The sequence below is a fragment of the Thunnus albacares genome, chromosome 14 (genome assembly GCF_914725855.1).
Source record: "Thunnus albacares chromosome 14, fThuAlb1.1, whole genome shotgun sequence".
Classification (NCBI taxonomy): domain Eukaryota; kingdom Metazoa; phylum Chordata; class Actinopteri; order Scombriformes; family Scombridae; genus Thunnus; species Thunnus albacares.
The window spans coordinates 28,666,518-28,685,447 of NC_058119.1; the positions used below are offsets into that span (position 1 = coordinate 28,666,518).

Here is an 18,930-nt window from a genome sequence, read left to right on the forward strand (position 1 = left end):
TGCCCCTATACTGAGATGTTTCTTAGACCATGTCCACACTATGTTGGCTAAATTCATAAACACATCTTTTTCTGTCTGTTTTGGCCCTCCATCCAGACTAAAACTGATTTTCTCCCCTGAAAATGGAGCTTTTCCAGAGTGTGTAAATGTGAAAACACTTGGCTTGGTGTTGTGGTGTATACGGGGAAAACAGAGCTTTGTAGAAACCAGCCTGTGTTTTCACATTTACACACTCTGGAGGCCATTTCTACAAAGCTCTGTTTTCGAGGGAGAAAAATGTTATTTTAGTCTGGACGGAGGGCCAAAATGAGAAAAAGATACGTTTATGAATTTAGCCAGCTTAGTGTGGAAATGGTCTTACTTCCTCTCATGTTAAGACTCAATTCAAGATGATGGGTTACACTTACGGTATCGTGTGTTACTGGACATGTAACTAACTTTGCAGTCTGAGCCATCTTACATGTGTTGTATCACACTGTAGCACTTAATTTTACTATTAAGATATTTATTTTGTTTAGGAAAAAGGATTTCACTTAATTTTACTCTGCATATTTTGATGTTGAAAAATGATTTAACGTTATAATTTTTTTTGAATGTTCTATGTTTGGCAAGTGTTTGTCATGTTTTGACCATAAAAAATAGTTTAAAACCACAATTAACTGTCTAGTTTCTTGAAGAACATAAAGTGCATTCCAGTCAACTATTTACCTTTCCACTTTCATATAGAGGGTGCACCAAACACAGTAACCCATGACTCTAAAGTAATATCATTTGGTGTGGTATTAATGTTTCTGATGGCTGGGTTTAAGAAGTCAAAATTGCTGCTGCGCATAGGGACAATGTTGAAAGAATGAACTGTTTGTTTTGCCTCTCCACAGGTGCCGTGAAAAGATGGAGAGTTAACAGCATAACCTATGACATAGAGCGGTCCCATGTCTGATCACTTAAAGCATGTTTCAGGAAGAGCAGGCGGTGGAGGGAGAGGGAGGTAGTGGTAGCTCCAGGCAGTCCAGATTCTTTTCGATTAGTTTAGTGGATTGTTTTATATGCGTCAAACTTAAAAACCCAGTACAATTATATTAATGCAGTCATAAAAAATTTATTATGGAATGTTAATGTCAGGAGAGTCATAGTTTCAACTTCAGATGTATAATTTCATTTGTTAATTTATTTGTTATAACTGTTTTAGAGCACCCTCTCTGAGCACAGCCAAATCTCAGTATGTTGAGGGGCCGATGCCCTTCTGAATGGAGAGTTAGAATCTATGGATGTTTTTTCACAAATAAAATTAACTAAACTGTTTGTACTTGTGTCATGTGTGTCAAACGTACCATTTTTACCAAAACCAGTTCCTCTCAATGCATTGTATGTGTGAAAATGCAGTCACTGAGGGCATGTCATAAACATTCCTTTCCTTTATCTGCTATCAAATAACATAAATGTCTTGATTATATTTTTGTTGTTGTGGTTGAAAAAGAGATACACAAGTTACACAAGTTAATCTGCCTACTATAATTTCAACAGTAAAAAAATAGAGAATGTAAGTTATTTTGTGTAGTGTGTTAGTAGTCCAGGGTGCCAGCAAGAGCAGAAATAATGCAGCATTCAAGATTGAAGTAGTCCAGCACACCAGGAGTGCAGACGGTTGGACTTTCTATGAGATGGTCTTTTTAAGTATTTCATATATATAGTCACCTATGTAATATATATATATATATATATATATATATATATATATATATATATATATATATATATATATATGTATACAATATAGTAATAATAATTACTATATTGTAATTATTTTACAGTAAAAAGTTAATCTGAACAGATGATGTGTGCAGGAATTCTTGAATATTGAGTGCTAATGTGCTTAGCCATGATGTCAATATAAACATTGGTGGAAATCTTGCAAGGCAGTTATTCATTTAACATGTCAGGACATAGAAATTTAATAATTTTTAAAGTTGAAGACTGCACGTTGAGATAACACTGACTTTATGACTGACGTCAGTTCAACTGTCATTCTGGCTATATATTTAAACCCTGTCATCCCAACTATTTTTTCAATGTTGAAATGTTTGCTGGGCTCGCGCTCTCTCTCTCTCTCTCCAATGCATGGAGGTAGATTGCCAAGTAATTAAAACACACCCTAAACTGACATAAAGGTGGAATTAGAACTTGTCACACATTTTAGCTTGCTCATACTTGCTTAAGGCAACAAAAACACTATTTGAATCCAAGGCTTCAGGTGAGTACTTCTGTCACAGACTGTCTTGTTGTAACTGGTTAGTCAAACGTTCACTCCTGCGGTTAAATCCTGTTTGTCAGTTACTGGTCATTGAGGCCAAGCTGTGTGTTTTTCCTGCCTGAATCAGTGTGCTGCATGAATGAATATGTGGATCTTGAGACACAATCTGGCCAGCACCTTTATTCACCAACCTGCAACATCGTGTCAGATAGACTAGGACCCGAAAGTGAGCTTAGTGTAGCCTGTCGCTAACACGATGCATGTTTATTTGTATTGATACGAAAATTGAGGCTAATAGGAGGTGGCGTCGTCCATTCCGCATTCGGAGCAGATGAAGATGTCTGGTGACTTGAGCAGCAACTGGGCAAGTTTTCAAGCAGAGTTTGAGGATTACTTGTTGGTGACTGGAATCCATGAGAAAGCAGTAGATGTGCAGGCAGTAAAGCACAGGAACCTGATGGGAAACGAAGGTTGTCACATTTAGCACAACCTAGCTCTCACTCAAGCCCAACAGGAAGACATGGTGGCCATACTGGAGGAGCTTGAACAATACCTTCGAAAGGTATGTCTTTAGAATTCTTAAACAATAAGAAGGGGAAACAAAAGCTTGGGTGCTGGACAGCCCTAGGCGTGGGGAAAGTGGCCAGTGACCATGGCCTACCAGCAGGCCATTTGAGTCAACTAGCAAACCGACCCTGAGGCAGAGGCGAATGCAAGTGCTGTGGCGTTCAACACAGATGTGGGTGAGACCAGTGCCCCGCTTGTGAAAAATTGTGTCACTCATGTGACACCGCCAATCACTTCGCTAAAGTGAAAAGAGGCACGTCAGCTAAATGCCATGGATGCCCCATCTATCGCTGGAGGACCAAGATGACGATGACTACAATCATGGCCAGATTTACACAGCAATGAGCATAGGAACAGTGAAAACACAGGGGAAAAAGATGTTTGTCAACCTGCAGCTGCAAAAGGGGCACCAGAGATGCCAGCTCGACTGTGGAGCAACCTGCAACGTGATGAGCAACAAAGACAAAATGAGGCTAGCACCCAGGTTACCAGCCCAGCCAAGTTTCACCAAAATGAAACTTTACTCCAGTGTGGGGATGCCTGTTCAGCACACAGTGCGTTATTAAAGGCAAGACACACAAACTTTATTTTGAAATTATAAAATCCGAGCCCTTGCTTTCAGGTTTCAAATGCAAGAGACTTGGCCTGATATGCTTCACCATTCCCGAGGAGCTGCATAGTATAGAGCATGGTCACTTAAAACTGGACAGCACTGTGGCCCCTGCTCAGCACGCTCTCAGAAACATGCCACTGGTCCTCAAGGCAGCCGTCAAAGCACCGTTGAATCAATACGAGAGAGATGGACACTTAACCACAGTCATACAATCCACAGACTGCATAAGTAATCTGGTCATTGAAAAAACTGCTGGATAAAGATGTGCAGTGGCACTGGCTGCCCAAGCATGAAGGCTATGAAGGAGACCGAGATGCTGGTCACAGCGGTGCCTGTCTTAAGGTATTATGATCAGGCCAGTCACCATACGGAGTGACTCCAGTCAGACGGCTGCTGCTTGCTACAGGAAGGGCAGCCGGTCGCATTTGCTTCCCTTGCTTTATCCCACACAGAACAAAACTATGCACAGATTGAAAAGGAGTGCATGAGTATCATATTTGCCTGTTAGTGATTCCACTACTGCCTGTACAGGAGGGGAGACATAACAGCAGAGACAGATCACCGCCCATTGGTGTCCATCTTCATAAAGCCCCTCCTCCGGGCACCAAAGCGCCTCCAGAGGAGGCCCTTACACTGGTATACAAGAGAAAAGACACGCCTTACAGACATGAAATGGTCTGCAGCCTGCAGCAGGAGCAATGTGATGCTGCAGCGCTTCAGCAGACAGACTACCTGAACTTCACCAGCCAACACCTTGTGCAAGTTAAACAGAAACACAGAGGAAGATGTGTGCCTTCAGACCTCAAGACTGTCATGTTTGGGGGATGATCAGACTGCATAGAGGAGCTCCCCATCGCCATCAGAGAGTACTGGACCACCAGAGACGAAATAAGTGCGCAAGACTGTGTTCCTCAGAAGCCAGTGTGTTATCAATCCTAAACCTTTGCGACTGGAAATGCTGAGACAGATTCACCACAGCCAAGTAGGAGGATAGGCTTGCTACAGGCTTACTACCCACTTTTGGCCCAACTTGCCAACAAGGAGAAATCATAGACTTTGTGCAGCAATGCTCTGTGTGCAACTCCTTCTGTTGTATGAACAACAGAAGGAGACTATGATGTCTCACCCGCTTCCCTCACATCCCTGGCAGATAGTGAGCATGAACCTATTCAACCATGCAGGAGGTTGATCTGGTCCCTGACCTCACAGCAGAAACCGCAGTCCTGAGGTGCAAGGCTCAAGTTGCACGGCATGGCGTAACAGACCAGGCCATCACTGACTGTGGATGGGAGTGGAGCTCCAAAGACATCACGGTATCACTGAGACACTACACATACCTTTCCACAGAAACTGATAGCACACCTTGCCAAGAGGAGCAGGGCCATGACTACTTGTGGAGTGAGAGGCAAATTAAGCCTTGCGACAGACTAAGCCTTTAAGTTGGGACTGACAAAAAAAAAAAAATTGTGTTGCAACAGTTGTTGTGTCTGTAATAACATTTAATAACATATGAACAACATTTGGGCAATAGATGGTTGACCAAAGTACTGCCAGGCAATCGTAATGTCATGTATAATTAACACTGAGTTAATTAAAATAGCCTACAGTTAAGTCTAGACATTCTCTCTGCAGAAATTTGACAGGTTGAGCTTTGTTGAGATCCAAGTTCTGGTAACTGGTTAGTCAACGGCTCCACCCTGCAGTTCCATCCTGTGTGTCAGACTGCCGTGTGTATAAACACACAGATCTTGAGACACGGGTGGCTTTATTCACCAGCATGCAGCTTGCACCACCTCTGGGAAGACGGTTGTCATTACATCCTACATCCTTTCTTGTAAAGTAGATATAGATTGAACTAAGGCTTGTATGCTTACCTAACATTTCATCCTGGGGTTGTTTCTTGTAACATAAAACCATGATGGAGTTACTGGTATGCTTATTGGGATTCAATTATGTTGAATGTAAAATCACAATGGCTGTTGGTTAATCAGCATTAACTTAATGTGATATCAGTAACATTGATTGAAACCAAACAGTTAGCAGGCATTAAACGGCAACGTATTATACAATGTATTTAACAGTGTAACATCTTATTACTTACCTGTGTTGAAGAAGCATCAGTGTGAAATTAGCAGTCTTAGGTGTCCATCTAGTGGTGAAAAATAAAAATATTAACCTGAGCAAGATACAGTAGGGCTTCCTGTACGAGACACTTTGGCACATATCAGTATTTGGTAAATTGTTTATGTTGTTATCAAATGCTGTATATGTTCTAACATTATTTAAGTTCATGCAGCAGTTTATGTGCAATGTAAACTTTGCAAAGCTTATTATATAAATATACATATATTTTTGTTATTTACAACAGTTGATAGTATCGTAGTTTTAATGTGAATGGGCCTAAAATGCCCCAAAACGAGGTGCAAGTTCCGATTAAAGTATTTTATTCATGCTGCTGTTTGGTCTGAACTGCTGGTAGAGGCAGTAGGACTCACTTGTTTGTTAATCAATTGCCAGAATTCTGTATTTTCAGTTTTTCTATTTGTATTTTTGTGAGTTAATAAAAAATAAATAAATGAATAAATCAGAGAAAAAAACCTCACTTTTCCAGGGACAGGTTTTGTAGTAACATCTTTTGATACTCTTTCCACTCAGATACAAAAATAAAGAAAGAAACACCTTTATATGTCCACATTTCATTCTTTAATGACACATGACAACATCATACATTCTCCATCTGATCTTCCATTTGCAAGTATAATTTGTTTTTTGAATGTTGTAACCTAAACATTGTTTCAAGCAACTTGCTTAATATATAAAGCATTCAAGAAATTATATGATTTCAATTCAAATAAACAATCATTTATGTTATCAGAGTCATATTATGTGTACTTATGTGTGAATGTGTTTACCTTTAGCATGAACTACTTTTGTTATGCAAGAAGTAGCTCAAGGAATAATTTGATATTTTGGTGAAATTTGCTTATTCCCTTTCTTGTCAAGAGCTAGATGAGGACATTGATATCAATCTCATATTTGTGTGCTAACTATGGAAATGAAGCCAAATGTGATTATCTTAGCATAGTATAAAGACTGGAAACAGGAAGAAACTGCAAAAAATACACCTACCAACACCTCTAAAGATCACAAATTAACTGTACGTAGTTCATTTAATTTGTACACAAACTGAAATATAAACACAAATTGTCGGTTTTGTGCTGGAACTATTTCTTGGTGAACAACAGCCAGATAATAATGATAATAATATTATAAGCACTGCACAGAAAACACTTAACATGTGGTGCTAATCATCGGCTCTGAGGCATCTCGATCAAGCTCATTTTCATTTAAATTCTCATCCTCATTGTGCTTTTCGGCACCGTCTGCTGCCGGTGTAGCTGTTGGTGGTTGTGGTGAACACTGGGCTTTCACTTTGAACACATCCCACTTCTCAGGAAGTAGGCCTTTGTTGAAGAGCAGAGAAGCCAGGTAGGAGAAAAACAAGATGGCAGTGAAGGCAGACAGCATGGAGATGGTCTTAACTGGAGAGTACTGGACATAAACACCGTCCTCAAGAGTGCATCCTGGGAATTGGAGGATTACCGGTAGTCCCAGTGATGGGTCTCCACTCAGCAGTCTCAACACCAACCCAATCAGCCAGCCCATAACAACCCCGTAACCGTTGGAGATGTTGAAGAAGAGGACGCAGATGAGCTGAGGGAAGATTAAGAGGTAGGCCACCTCTGTGCCAAGGAACCAGAGCAATATGATGCTGTTTTGCATGCTGGTGAGTGACGTACCAACCAAGCCGGCTACCACCACAGAGACACGTATCACCCACTGGATTTCTCTCTGTGATGCCTGAATAAATGTTGAGTAGAAAGGAGAATCATGTCACTAATGCTGTTTATGTTACTTTCTCTTTCATACTTCAAGATGAGTCTTTTTTTTTTAGTACAAAACCTGTGGCCGCAGGATGTTTTTGTAGATGTTGGAGGTGAAGATAGTGGCTGCAGACAGCAAGGCAGAGTCAGCTGAGGACATAACGGCAGCAGCGATGGCTCCGATACCAAAGATAGAGATATAGGACGGACTGAGGTGTCCTAGGGTGATGGGCAAGATTTGAGCTGCTTCTCCACGTTCATATGGAGATGGAGAACCATAAGAAGTCAGGTTCCAGTCTGGAGGATGGACAGATGGTCATAAAATCTAATTAGTTCCTTTAAAACAAAAATGCTCACAGGCAGTTTGAGTTATAAACACTATTATCACTAGGGCTGCAACTAACAATTATTTTCATTATTGATTAATCTCTGGATCATTTTCTCGATGAATCTGGTCGACGATCTGGTCATTCTAAAGTTGAGGCTTATATCTATAAGTGACCGAGCTTTTGCCATCAGGGCCCTTCGGCTTTGGAACGACCTGCCTGAGGAGATAAGGCTCACAGAATCAGTGACTTCTTTTAAATCACTTCTTAAAGCTCATTTTTATAGACTTGCTTTTATGTGATACTTTTATCTTTTGTTGGTTTTTTTTATCGTCTCTCTGCTGGGTTTTTATGTCTTTTATCTTTTTATCTTAACTTTATCTCACTTATTTTTTTAACCTTACTCATTAACTTTCTATTGTTTTATTGCTTTTTGACTATCCTGCTTTTATTTTGTCTGTCAAAAATTCTTAAACTCTGTTATAGCTATAATTCTTATTGTTCTTATTAAATAAAAAGTAATTATAATATCAGCATAATAAAAAGGTAGTTAACAAATGTCTCACTGTGACTGTGAAGAAGAGTTGATGCTGTTCTATTTAGTTAATATTAGTTTTGTGGTTCATTGATTTTAAATTAGTTCCAAAATATTTAAAACCACATCTGAGCTTCAAGATTCATCCCTGACCTTGGAACAGTTTATCTAAAGCTGCAGTGATTAGTTGATTAATTGATTAGTAGATCGACAGAAAACTTATCGCCAATTATTTTGATAAATGGTTATTTTGAGTGAAAAAATGCTAAAATTCTCTGGTTCCAGCCTCTTAAATCTGAATATTTTCTGTTGTCTTTACTTTATGACAGTAAACTGAATGTCTTTGGACTGTTGGTCGGGACAAAACAAAACATCTTAGGTTGCATCCCGGGTTTTGGAAAAGTGTTTGACATTTTTTTACCATTTTGTGACATTTTATAGACCAAACGACTAATTGATTAATCTAGAAAATAATCAATAATTGAAAATGAAAATAATTTAGTTGCAGCCCTAAAGTGAAGTCAAACATTTCTCAACACCTTTCGCTGCAGAAGACCATAATATATCTTAAACTTTAACTTTATTGTCATTTAGCGGAAATTTGTAAAACATAGAACATGCAGAGACTGAAGCACACAGACTATTCATAAAACATACATAAAACATGTATAAATCAAGCAACAACATAAAACCTAGAGCATGTTTAGTCATCACAATTCTACATGTGGCTTTTTCCTTGCCAAAGATTAATTGCAATTATTTTGAAGGAATTATACAAGTTGATGGACAGATCCAAAATTTAGACATCAGTAAGCACAGAAAACAGTGAATATTTAAATTTTATTCAAACTGCATCATATTTATTTGTAGAACTGACATTTAATCATGTTGGGTAGTATTTATTTGTGGATACGAACATACATTAGTGATCACAAGTGTCATATACACTTGTACTACAAGTCTTGTTCTTGTATGTATTTTACAATATTCACATCAGTCACTGAGAAAGTGTAATACCTGTGGATGCTGCCACTGCCCCGATCAGTATAGATGGAGTCCCAAATACAAACATGCAGAAAGCAGCTGCAAAAGATGTGATCTGAGCGGTGGCTGAGGAAGAAGCCGACAAGGTTCTCTGGTGGTAGGCCTGATATCCCAGGTTCCCGCCTCCCTTAAACATAAAGCGAGTTCAATTTAAAGCTGCTCTCTGTTGGATTTGAAACTTTTAGACATCAGCTGAATAACTGCCTGTATGCGTCTTTGTTTTTTTAAGTTGTTTTTATCAACTTTGTTTCATCATTATCAACTGTAACTAGGCAGTTACAGGCTAGTCTGGTTCAGAGTCAGATAAGCACTGTGTGGGAGCCGATCACGGATGCTACTACATCAGTTCAAAATAATGTGGGGCATACGATACGAATGATAGGGACATGTCTCTATCAATATGAAGGTGATGCTGAATTGTCCCTTGAAAGAGTGCCAAGATGTCAGGTTTGTGTGTTTTGAGCAAAAAAGTACACTATTATGGTGAGGAGTGAAAGAGCAGGATGTGGGAGGATACCCGACCTGATAATCTATAGTTAAGTAGGTAAGTAAAACGAAATGTAAAAGAGAGAAAAAGAGAAAAAAAATCATGATAAAAGTCTCTTTGTGTGTGTGCGTACATGCATATGAAAGAGAAAGAGACAGAGACCAAGTGTACGTGCACAATTATTTTGGCTGTCTGACAAAAACATGTCACAAACAAAGTTAAACCGAACGAGGGTTCTCAGCCCTGCTTTTAATTGGATTTTACTTTCCAGAAACCACAGTCAAGCTCATTACCTGAGTTGGCATTATGTAAGTCCTCGCAGTTTGTTTTATCTTGTGAATGTGAAAATAATACAAAAAAATAAAACATAAATCTAACCTCTGTGTTCATTTCCAAGGTACATTTTTCTATAGTAAGCATCCAAACAGGCTTATGTTAGTGCAAAATATCAAATCTGATTCAGCATTTTTTTTCTTACTTTGCTGTACTGTGATACTGTGGCTAAGTAGATACCATTAAATACAAGAGCACATCTTCTTCATAAATCATCAACTGATGAGGATGCTGACATTTTGCCAGGGATATGTCATTGTTCCAGAAATGACTGTTTGAGTAGTAAATCTCTTACTGTTATCATTAAAAACTGAATACAGTATGTCCCACGCTAGATTAGAGAGCTTGACAGACTAAACTACAGCAAGTGAATTCTGTATTTACAGACTAGAATAAAATGCACTTGGAAAAAAAAACTTACCAAAAATAAGAAATAATCGATCGCCCTCCAGACCATGTTTGCTTCCAGTTGACCAAACCAGGGAGCGTGTAGGGTGTTGTTTAGGGCCGTCTGAGTGATGTCTAATGAGTAGGGGTTCGTCAGGAGAAAGGGGACACAGATCCACTGCAGAGACAAGAAGCAAGTAAATCATTTACACAAAAAAAATCATCTGGTTGTTGAAAGTTTGTTTTCTGGGAACCAACAAAATGACAAAATTCATTCACTGTAAGAGTCACACAGGCAATGATGGAAGAAGTATTCAGATCCTCTACTTAAGTAAAAGTACCAATACAGCAATGTAAAAATACTCCATTATAAGTAAAGTCCTGTATGAAATATCCTAGTAAAAGTACATAAGTATTATGAGCTTGATGTAGTTAAAGTATTGCAGTAAAAGTACATAAGTATTATGAGCTTGATGTAGTTAAAGTATTGCAGTAAAAGTACATAAGTATTATGAGCTTGATGTAGTTAAAGTATTGCAGTAAAAGTAGTGGTTTGGTCCCTCTGACTGATATATTATTATATATGACATCATTAGATTATTAATAGTGAAGCATCAGTGTTAGAGCAGCATGTTACTGTTGTAGCTGCTGGAGGTGGAGCTAGTTTACACTACTTTATATACAGTTAGCTAGTTTAGTCCAGTGGTTCCCAACCTAGGGGTCGGGCCCCTCCAAAGGGTCAGCAGATAAATCTGAGGGGTCGTGAGATGATTAATGGGAGAGGAAAGAAGAAAAAACAAAGTTCTGATACACAAATCTGTTTTCAGTTTTTAGTCTTTTTCTCTAATCTTTGATTTTTGCTGAAATATTGGATCATTTGAACATTTATTGAAATGAAAGCATGTGAGAAGTTTAGAGGGAAAAATCACTATTTGGTGGAGCTGTTAACAACTCATAGACATGTGAAATGTGACCCCGACTACACACTGCTTTTTGTAAGACGTCAAAAGCCAAAAAGGTTGGAAACCACTGGTTTCATCTTTAACAATGTGTTGTATTTTAAAAGCTTGTTATATTATCCATTGTGTCAAATATTCATCTGAAAAGTAACTAAAGCTGTCAAATAAATGTAGTGGAGTAGAAAGTACAATATTTCCTTCTGAAATGTAGAAAGTAGCATCACATGGAAATACTCAAGTAAAGTACAAGTACCTCAATGTTGTACTTAAGCACAGTACTTGAGTAGATGTACTTAGTACATTCCACCACTGCACATAGGTTCTTGTGTTTCAAGTCTGTAAACCTGAGGGTCCAATGAAAACAATCTGTCCATTTAATGTTTCTTTATTAGATAGATATATTGATGTATATATTTCTGGGTTAAAATCATTTTTCAACAAATGTCAACTTGCAGGAGTGCAACAACATACATGTGTATGAGTCAGGGACTAACAAAAAGAAGTAAACTAGTCAAGTCAAGAAAATGATATTGCCCAATACCACAAATCACAAATTTGCCTCAGGGGGCTTTACAATTTGTACAGCAATACAACATCTTCTATCCTAAGACCACTGACTCAGATAAGAAAAAATGCAATCCAAAAAACCCCTCAGGACGAGCAACAGAGGAGATAGATGTTATGTGTACAAACTACTGCTGAGACTACTTCAAAGCAGTTATTGAAATAACTAAATCAAAGACACCTCTTACAAAACAGCTGTCGAAACTAACAAAACTACAAAATACAACAAACTCACCAAGCTGATGAATATGAGGATGAGCTGTATAATATCTGTGTAGGCCACAGAGTAGAGACCCCCCAGCAGTGTGTAAATGATGACCACAGCAGCAGAGATCCAGATGCACACATTATAGGACAAATCCAAAATCACACTCATAGTTGCACCTATTAAACACAACATATAAGAGAAACTTACAACCAAATATTGTTTAAATATTGTTAATTTTGCAAACCTGTATACATTCATTTTATTGAACATATAAAATAACTGTAAATCTGATAAGAAATACTTAAATATAATAACTTTAAATATCTATAAAGTAAATATAGATTTATGTTATATCCATTAACATTACAATATGTAATATATACATGTATTGCATTGTGTTTTGTATACTGAAAACTTTGTGAAAGGCCACACTGTTTACCTAAACCCATCAGTGTTGAAGGAACCCAGGTAATATCGACTATAAGTGAAGCCAGGGACTGAACGGCTGTGACTGCGTTTCCATACTTGATCTGAAAAGGGTCCAACATGGTCACATATTTTCGGTCTCTCATAGGCTTGGCGAATACAAGGCCACCTTGAGAAGGAAAAAATGAACATTTTTGCACTGTGTTTGCAAAACAGGCAGGACAAGGTTCAGTATATACAGTACATTCAAGGGTTGTACTGCCCTCAATGAAGAAATGGTTAAAATCTAAATTTTGACCTTATAATGCAATTAGATGAAATGTTATTTGCTAATCAAAAACTATTAAACACCCGATGTTCATCTGAACTTAGATGCATGAGCTATATATTCTGTTGAAAGTGGATTATTCTTGCTGTATTGTTGCATTGCATCGGTGCATTGACTCAAAAAGTTAATCTCATTGTTAATTGTTTTGTAACAAATGCAAATTGTCATATTATAATTCCTTTAACTCTTACCAAAAATGTAAGACACTGCATATGCAGAAAACATGATGATGGCCCAGATTAGTCCCAAAGACGGTGTGTACACCATCTCGCTTGTGCCGACAATGAAGCCTCCACCAATACACGTAGCTGCAGAATGAATAAACATATTAGATAAGTTGAAAAGCAAGACTGATTTGGACAGTGACATATGATGACAAACCTGGAAAATAATGCTGCAGTGAAATCCTATAAAATTGCATCAAATAAGCAGGAAGTCAAACACAGACTTGTTGAGTTGTGGAGAGTATTTCTGTTAAAATGGTTTGGGAGGAAAAACTACTGACTGTGATTGAAATTTAGTGTGATTACTGAAGCTGTGTACTGAGATGTTTAGTCTGTGTTAAGCCAGGGTCATTCACAACATTGTGTGTGTTTTCTGGCTTATTTCACTGGGCTCCAGCTGTAAAGATAAAATGTGTGCTTGCAGGGATCTGTGTTTATGGTCAGGGTCTCCAGGCCGGGAGATTAAGGCGAATCATTGCCTTGTTATACAATGCGTTGGTTGTTTGTATCTCTGTCTAAAGTGTGAGGATTCTCTGTGAGTGATAAGTATTCTGTATGTTCCATTCAAGTGTACACTCTGCTTGCAAAACAACAGAGACTTGGCCAGAGAATTTCATTTCTTGCCACACCCATGCATTTAAAGTTCAAATGAAGTCTGTATCTAAAACTATGTGGAAGCAGTAAATGTTCAAAAAGGTGTGGGTTCACTCACACTCTCCTTTCAAATATATGAGTATTTTTCTGTGTCCAGCTGCAGTTACTTATTGTCTCTAGACACTTGACAGTACACATTTCAATCAAACTTTCACCAGGTCATGTGGGTCAAAAGTCTTTACTTTTCTAAAAATAGACTTGATGAAAATTAGGAAATTGATTTGTTTTACACACAAACTCATCAAGAGTTTTCAATTTACTAATTGAAATTCAAGTGAATGGGCCCAAAACTTGCATAATTCGATGACACAGGTATGAGCAAGACAGACATGTCTCACCCTGCAGAAAATTCTCACACCGTTGAGATTTGATGTTTCGCCATGACAGAGGAAGTTGCTATAACTTTATTGTACATGCTCCAGTCTGCACCAAACTTCTCCCAGCCTGATCACGTCTACATGACAATATTCCATCAGTGATGCAAACTGGCTGAATAGCGCCCCCTACAAAATTTCAGCAAAGCAGCCCCAGCAGCAGGCAAAACAGTGGACAAAGGAAGTGATGTTTATCTCCTTCTTGCACTGTCTGAAAACAGCTGGGTCTGAAGACATCTACATGCCCGTCACAGAAGCCCTTCGATTGCGTTGCGGCCTGACATGCGCAGAGGCACGAGGGCCCATTCAACGCTGCTTGTGTGGTGTAGTTTCATTAGAAGTCATTGGTGTGCTTAAAGACAATATTAAGCTATGCAGATTGATTTTACAAGTTTATAAGCAATAAGGGCTAGTGTGATACAATTTGTATTGGTGTAGTTATAATCTCACGAACCATATTTAATCACACTGTACATATAGAGGCACAGTAGAAGAATCATAATCATACACTGGAGAAATTTGAGTGTGTTTGTATTACATGTCATGTTGCTTGGGTCTGCATTAAAGTCTTCACCTTTTAGAAAAAATACCCTCTGGAAAAGATCAAGAAATAAGGGTGTAAAATGACTAAGAATAACTAGAATAAAATAAGAGGCCAGAAGACAACTGGACAATAATGGTATAAAGTGATTCCCAATACTTATATATAAAAAATTGGACACAATCAGGAAGAATTATGTGGGCCGAGATATGCCCACAAACAGCTCAAAACATGGTCTGAAGAGTTTTTGCCAGCAACGAGTGACGAGGAAAAAAGTAACATAATAATTGGTCAAAAATTAGGGAGGCTGGATGATAAGGTGTGGCTTTTGATGTTTGTGTTTGCTATGCCTCAGCAAAACCATGGTGCGGAAAAGAATGAATGTGATGAGATCATATTTAATGTATGTATAGTTGTTTGTATGTTAGCAACTGTGGTTTTTGCGGGAGGGTTGATTAGGTTGGCAATAAACCAGGGATAGCTAGAAAGATCAGAGCAGTATTTCCCTGACACCCGATGCTTGAAAAAAAAAAAAAAAAAAAAAAAGGGCGCCAAGTTGGGGGTTGCATCGCATTTCCATCCTGGACCATCCATTAAATTGGATCTGGCTGACTGGAGTGCGATGTGACTCACCGACGGGTGATAAATGACGGGTGATAAATAAATAAATAAATAAATAATTTTTTTTTTTTGAGCGTTGGGTTGTGCGGCATGTTATCTTCATCCTGGAACATTGATCTGTCGGGCTGATTGGCATGGAATTTCACTCTACCAGATTCAACTTAATGAAAGGTTGAGGTTTTCTTAAATTAGATTAAATTTGTAAGCGCTTAGAGTTAAAGGTCAAAGGTTGCCTCAGGATAAAGGCGTACCTTAAAGTTCACGATACCGCTCCCAAAGAGTGGGGGGTCTGCATGGGTGAACAAAATATATCTCGAGAAACAGAAATTAGCGTTTTAAGGGTAAAACGAGCTAATTTTTAAGCCTCAGGATAAAGGCTTATCTTTTATATCACCTAGAAGAGGTGATAATTCTGTTAAAGTTAGTATGAAGTAGTGAACATAAATATATATACATGTATGAAAGGTAATAAAAGGCCCCTTTCTAGTGTATAAGCTTGGAGAGAAAAAAAGGAGAGAGAAGAGCAAGAGGCCTGTGCATAAATCTGGGCGCGAAGCCAGAGCAGGTGTAGATAAGGAGTGCAGAGCACACACACACACACACATACGCTTACACACATACACACACATACACACATACACACACACACACTCTTACACACATACACACACACACACACACGCTTACACACATACACATACACACACATACACACATACCCACACACACACTCTTACACACATACACACATACACACACACACATACGCTTACACACATACACACATACACACACACACATACGCTTACACACATACACACATACACACACACACATACGCTTACACACATACACACACACACTCTTACACACATACACACACACACGCTTACACACATACACACATACGCTTACACACATACACCCACACATACACACGCACACCTACACGCACTCACACTCACGCACACACACACATATTCCCACATACACAAGTGCAGGAGAAAGTGGATGATTGTGTCAAACAGACACACACATATTCCCACATACACAAGTGCAGGAGAAAGTGGATGATCGTGTCAAACATATACACACATTCCCACATACACAGGTGCAGAGAAAGTGTATGAACATACACAAACTCAAGAATAATACTAAACAAATAGAATAGAGTGTAAAAATAGTGAATGGCTCAACAAAGAGAAGAAAGTAATAGTGATAATGAAATACAGGCCCCCAGTCATTTTTTGAATAAGGGAAATGTGGAAACTAAAGGCATAAAAACACATTTTTGGCTGGAACACGCATATTTTGACGAGGACGGCGTGGAACACTGGCAGACTGAACAAGAAATTAACCAGAAATTGTGGCAACTGACAAAGATCATAAATTTGAATCAAACAAAAGAAGAATTCCCAGCAGTACCTTGGGAAGACGTGATACGCAGTTTATGGGTGCCATTCACCCTAGCTGCTATATTGGAAAATCTTTGTCTGTACCCTAAAGGTGTAGCTATTCTTCCTTTGCGCCCTTTTTTAGGAATCCCTGAAAATCTAGCAATCGCAGGGAGACATAGAGGGGCAGTAGATCCGCGGCTGCAGATTTGGATTGTTCCCAGGAACGTAGAGTGGGAGACAGGTAAATTTGGGTATCTCGAAAAAACCCGAGCCGAAGACGGGAGTGAGTTCTTAAAGTACAACCCAGAGTTAGCACCAAGGTTAAAACAGGCTACTACAGTAGGCAAAATATTAGTTTTAATACTAACAAGGGAAGACGGACAGCCAGAAATCACCAGAAAAGAAGACATCTACATCAGATGCTATTTTCATCAATTATTAGGGACCAAGCCCAAAAGGCAGAGGACTACTGTTTTACAGTGGTCCTCTGCCTTTTGGGCGAGGACCCTATTGGACACCCAAAGGCAGAGGACCCTATTGTTTTTCATGTGTTTGTTTGTTTATTTGTTTGTTTGTTTCTTTTTTTCTTTCTTTCTTCCTTATTACGCCACTTCAACCCTAAATTTGACCCCCTAAACATGGTCAGAAACTCACTAAATTTGGCACGCACATCAGGTCTGGTGAAAAATTTGTTGAAATGTAAAAATGAACCCCTAAAGTGCCAAAATGTGCTCTCTAGCACCACCTATGTAACTAAAATGGCCACCATAGCCTGTAGGAATGTCGTAGAGAGATCAAACCAAAACTCAATTATTCGTCTCATCAAGACCTACAAATCACACACTGGCCCTGACCTAAATCAAACACGAAGTCCGCAATTAGCCTCTCAAAATAAGACTGCCCCAATTTTGGCCCCCGAACAAATGTTATCTCCTCCGAGGGTGTTAATGGTATCGGCTTCAAACTTTAATAGGTGACTTATGACACTATGCTGAAAAAAAGTTGTTTTTTTGTAATAACTTGAACTGTTTGGATTTTATAAGCCCTCAAATTTTCAGTGCCACATCACCCTTACAATGTAAACCAATGGGGAGGCAATCTATGGGCATGAACTTTGTGTCAAACAGAGGCTTCTGGCGTCTAAACTATAAGTCTGACCACTTTCAAACCTGTATGAATGGATTCGCCACAAAATTTCCTACTAAAATATGATTTTTAATGTAAGATTTGGCCAAAGTAATGGGATTTATGAAGATATTTCACAAGAAGAGTACTCTAAAATCCTCCTCTCCAACTGCTCCTGGTGTTGTGACTCCCTCAGTACTGTGAAACATTCTGCAATACACACTCATTATAAAATCACAGGAGGAGCAAAAAAAGAGGTCTGAGTCTCGTGACTGACAGGTTTGAAAGGTTTTCTAGAGAATGATGAGGAAAGGCCACGCCTAAAAAAATATTCTAGTATCTAAGACATTGTTTGAAAACCAATCCCTCAAACCTGAGGCTAAAATGGGCCTCTATCAAGCCATTTTGCATCTATCAAACCTTTCTGGTTGAAATATTTAAGATGAGATTGAACTCTATTCCATCATCACGAAAGAAATGTCAGAATTCCACGGGACAAAAGCAATGATGCCTGCGAGCTCACCTGACATAGTAAAGATCCCCACCACCAGGTTAAGGCTTCGGTTTCCCAGCAGGACCATGTCCATTCTGGTAGCTGCACTCTTTTTCTGTTCCTTTTTGGACTTGAAGGAAGCCCAGATGCCAGTTCCAAGGACCAGCAGGTAGAAAAACACCATCGCTACCACTCCTGGGATGTTTACAGCCATGACTGACCTAATAGACGTCCTCACAAGTTGAAGTCTGACTGACTCCTTACCTGACAGGTTCTAGAGAATGATGAGGAAAGGCCACGCCTAAAAAAATATTCTAGTATCTAAGACATTATTTGAAAACCAACCCCTCAAACCTGAGGCTAAAATGAGCCTCTATCAAGCCATTTTGCCACACCCATGCATTTAAAGTTCAAATGAAGTCTGTATCTAAAACTATGTGGAAGCAGTAAATGTTCAAAAAGGTGTGGGTTCACTCACACTCTCCATTCAAATATATGAGTATTTTTCTGTGTCCAGCTGCAGTTACTTATTGTCTCTAGACACTTGACAGTACACATTTCAATCAAACTTTCACCAGGTCATGTGGGT

General features: G+C 38.8%; 1 protein-coding gene across 1 annotated transcript; it reads right to left on the bottom strand.

Moving 5' to 3' along the window:
* Window positions 1-6,722: 6,722 nt before the first annotated feature.
* Window positions 6,723-18,555, bottom strand: LOC122997390 (high-affinity choline transporter 1-like). The gene is made up of 8 exons (XM_044373487.1): window positions 18,372-18,555; window positions 13,104-13,220; window positions 12,598-12,753; window positions 12,186-12,334; window positions 10,462-10,605; window positions 9,194-9,347; window positions 7,395-7,612; window positions 6,723-7,292 (listed from the first exon to the last, which is right to left on the bottom strand). The coding sequence occupies exons 1-8, from the start codon at window positions 18,553-18,555 to the stop codon at window positions 6,723-6,725; spliced, it is 1,692 nt and encodes a 563-aa protein (XP_044229422.1).
* Window positions 18,556-18,930: the final 375 nt, after the last annotated feature.

Coding starts and splice junctions, on each gene's coding strand:
- LOC122997390 (XM_044373487.1), bottom strand. CDS start 18,555: ATGGCTGTAAACATCCCAGGAGTGGTAGCGATGGTGTTTTTCTACCTG. Junction 9,348..10,461: donor TCGATTATTTCTTATTTTTG/GTAAGTTTTTTT, acceptor TTTATGTTTAAG/GGAGGCGGGAACCTGGGATA. Junction 7,293..7,394: donor AAAACATCCTGCGGCCACAG/GTTTTGTACTAA, acceptor ACATTTATTCAG/GCATCACAGAGAGAAATCCA.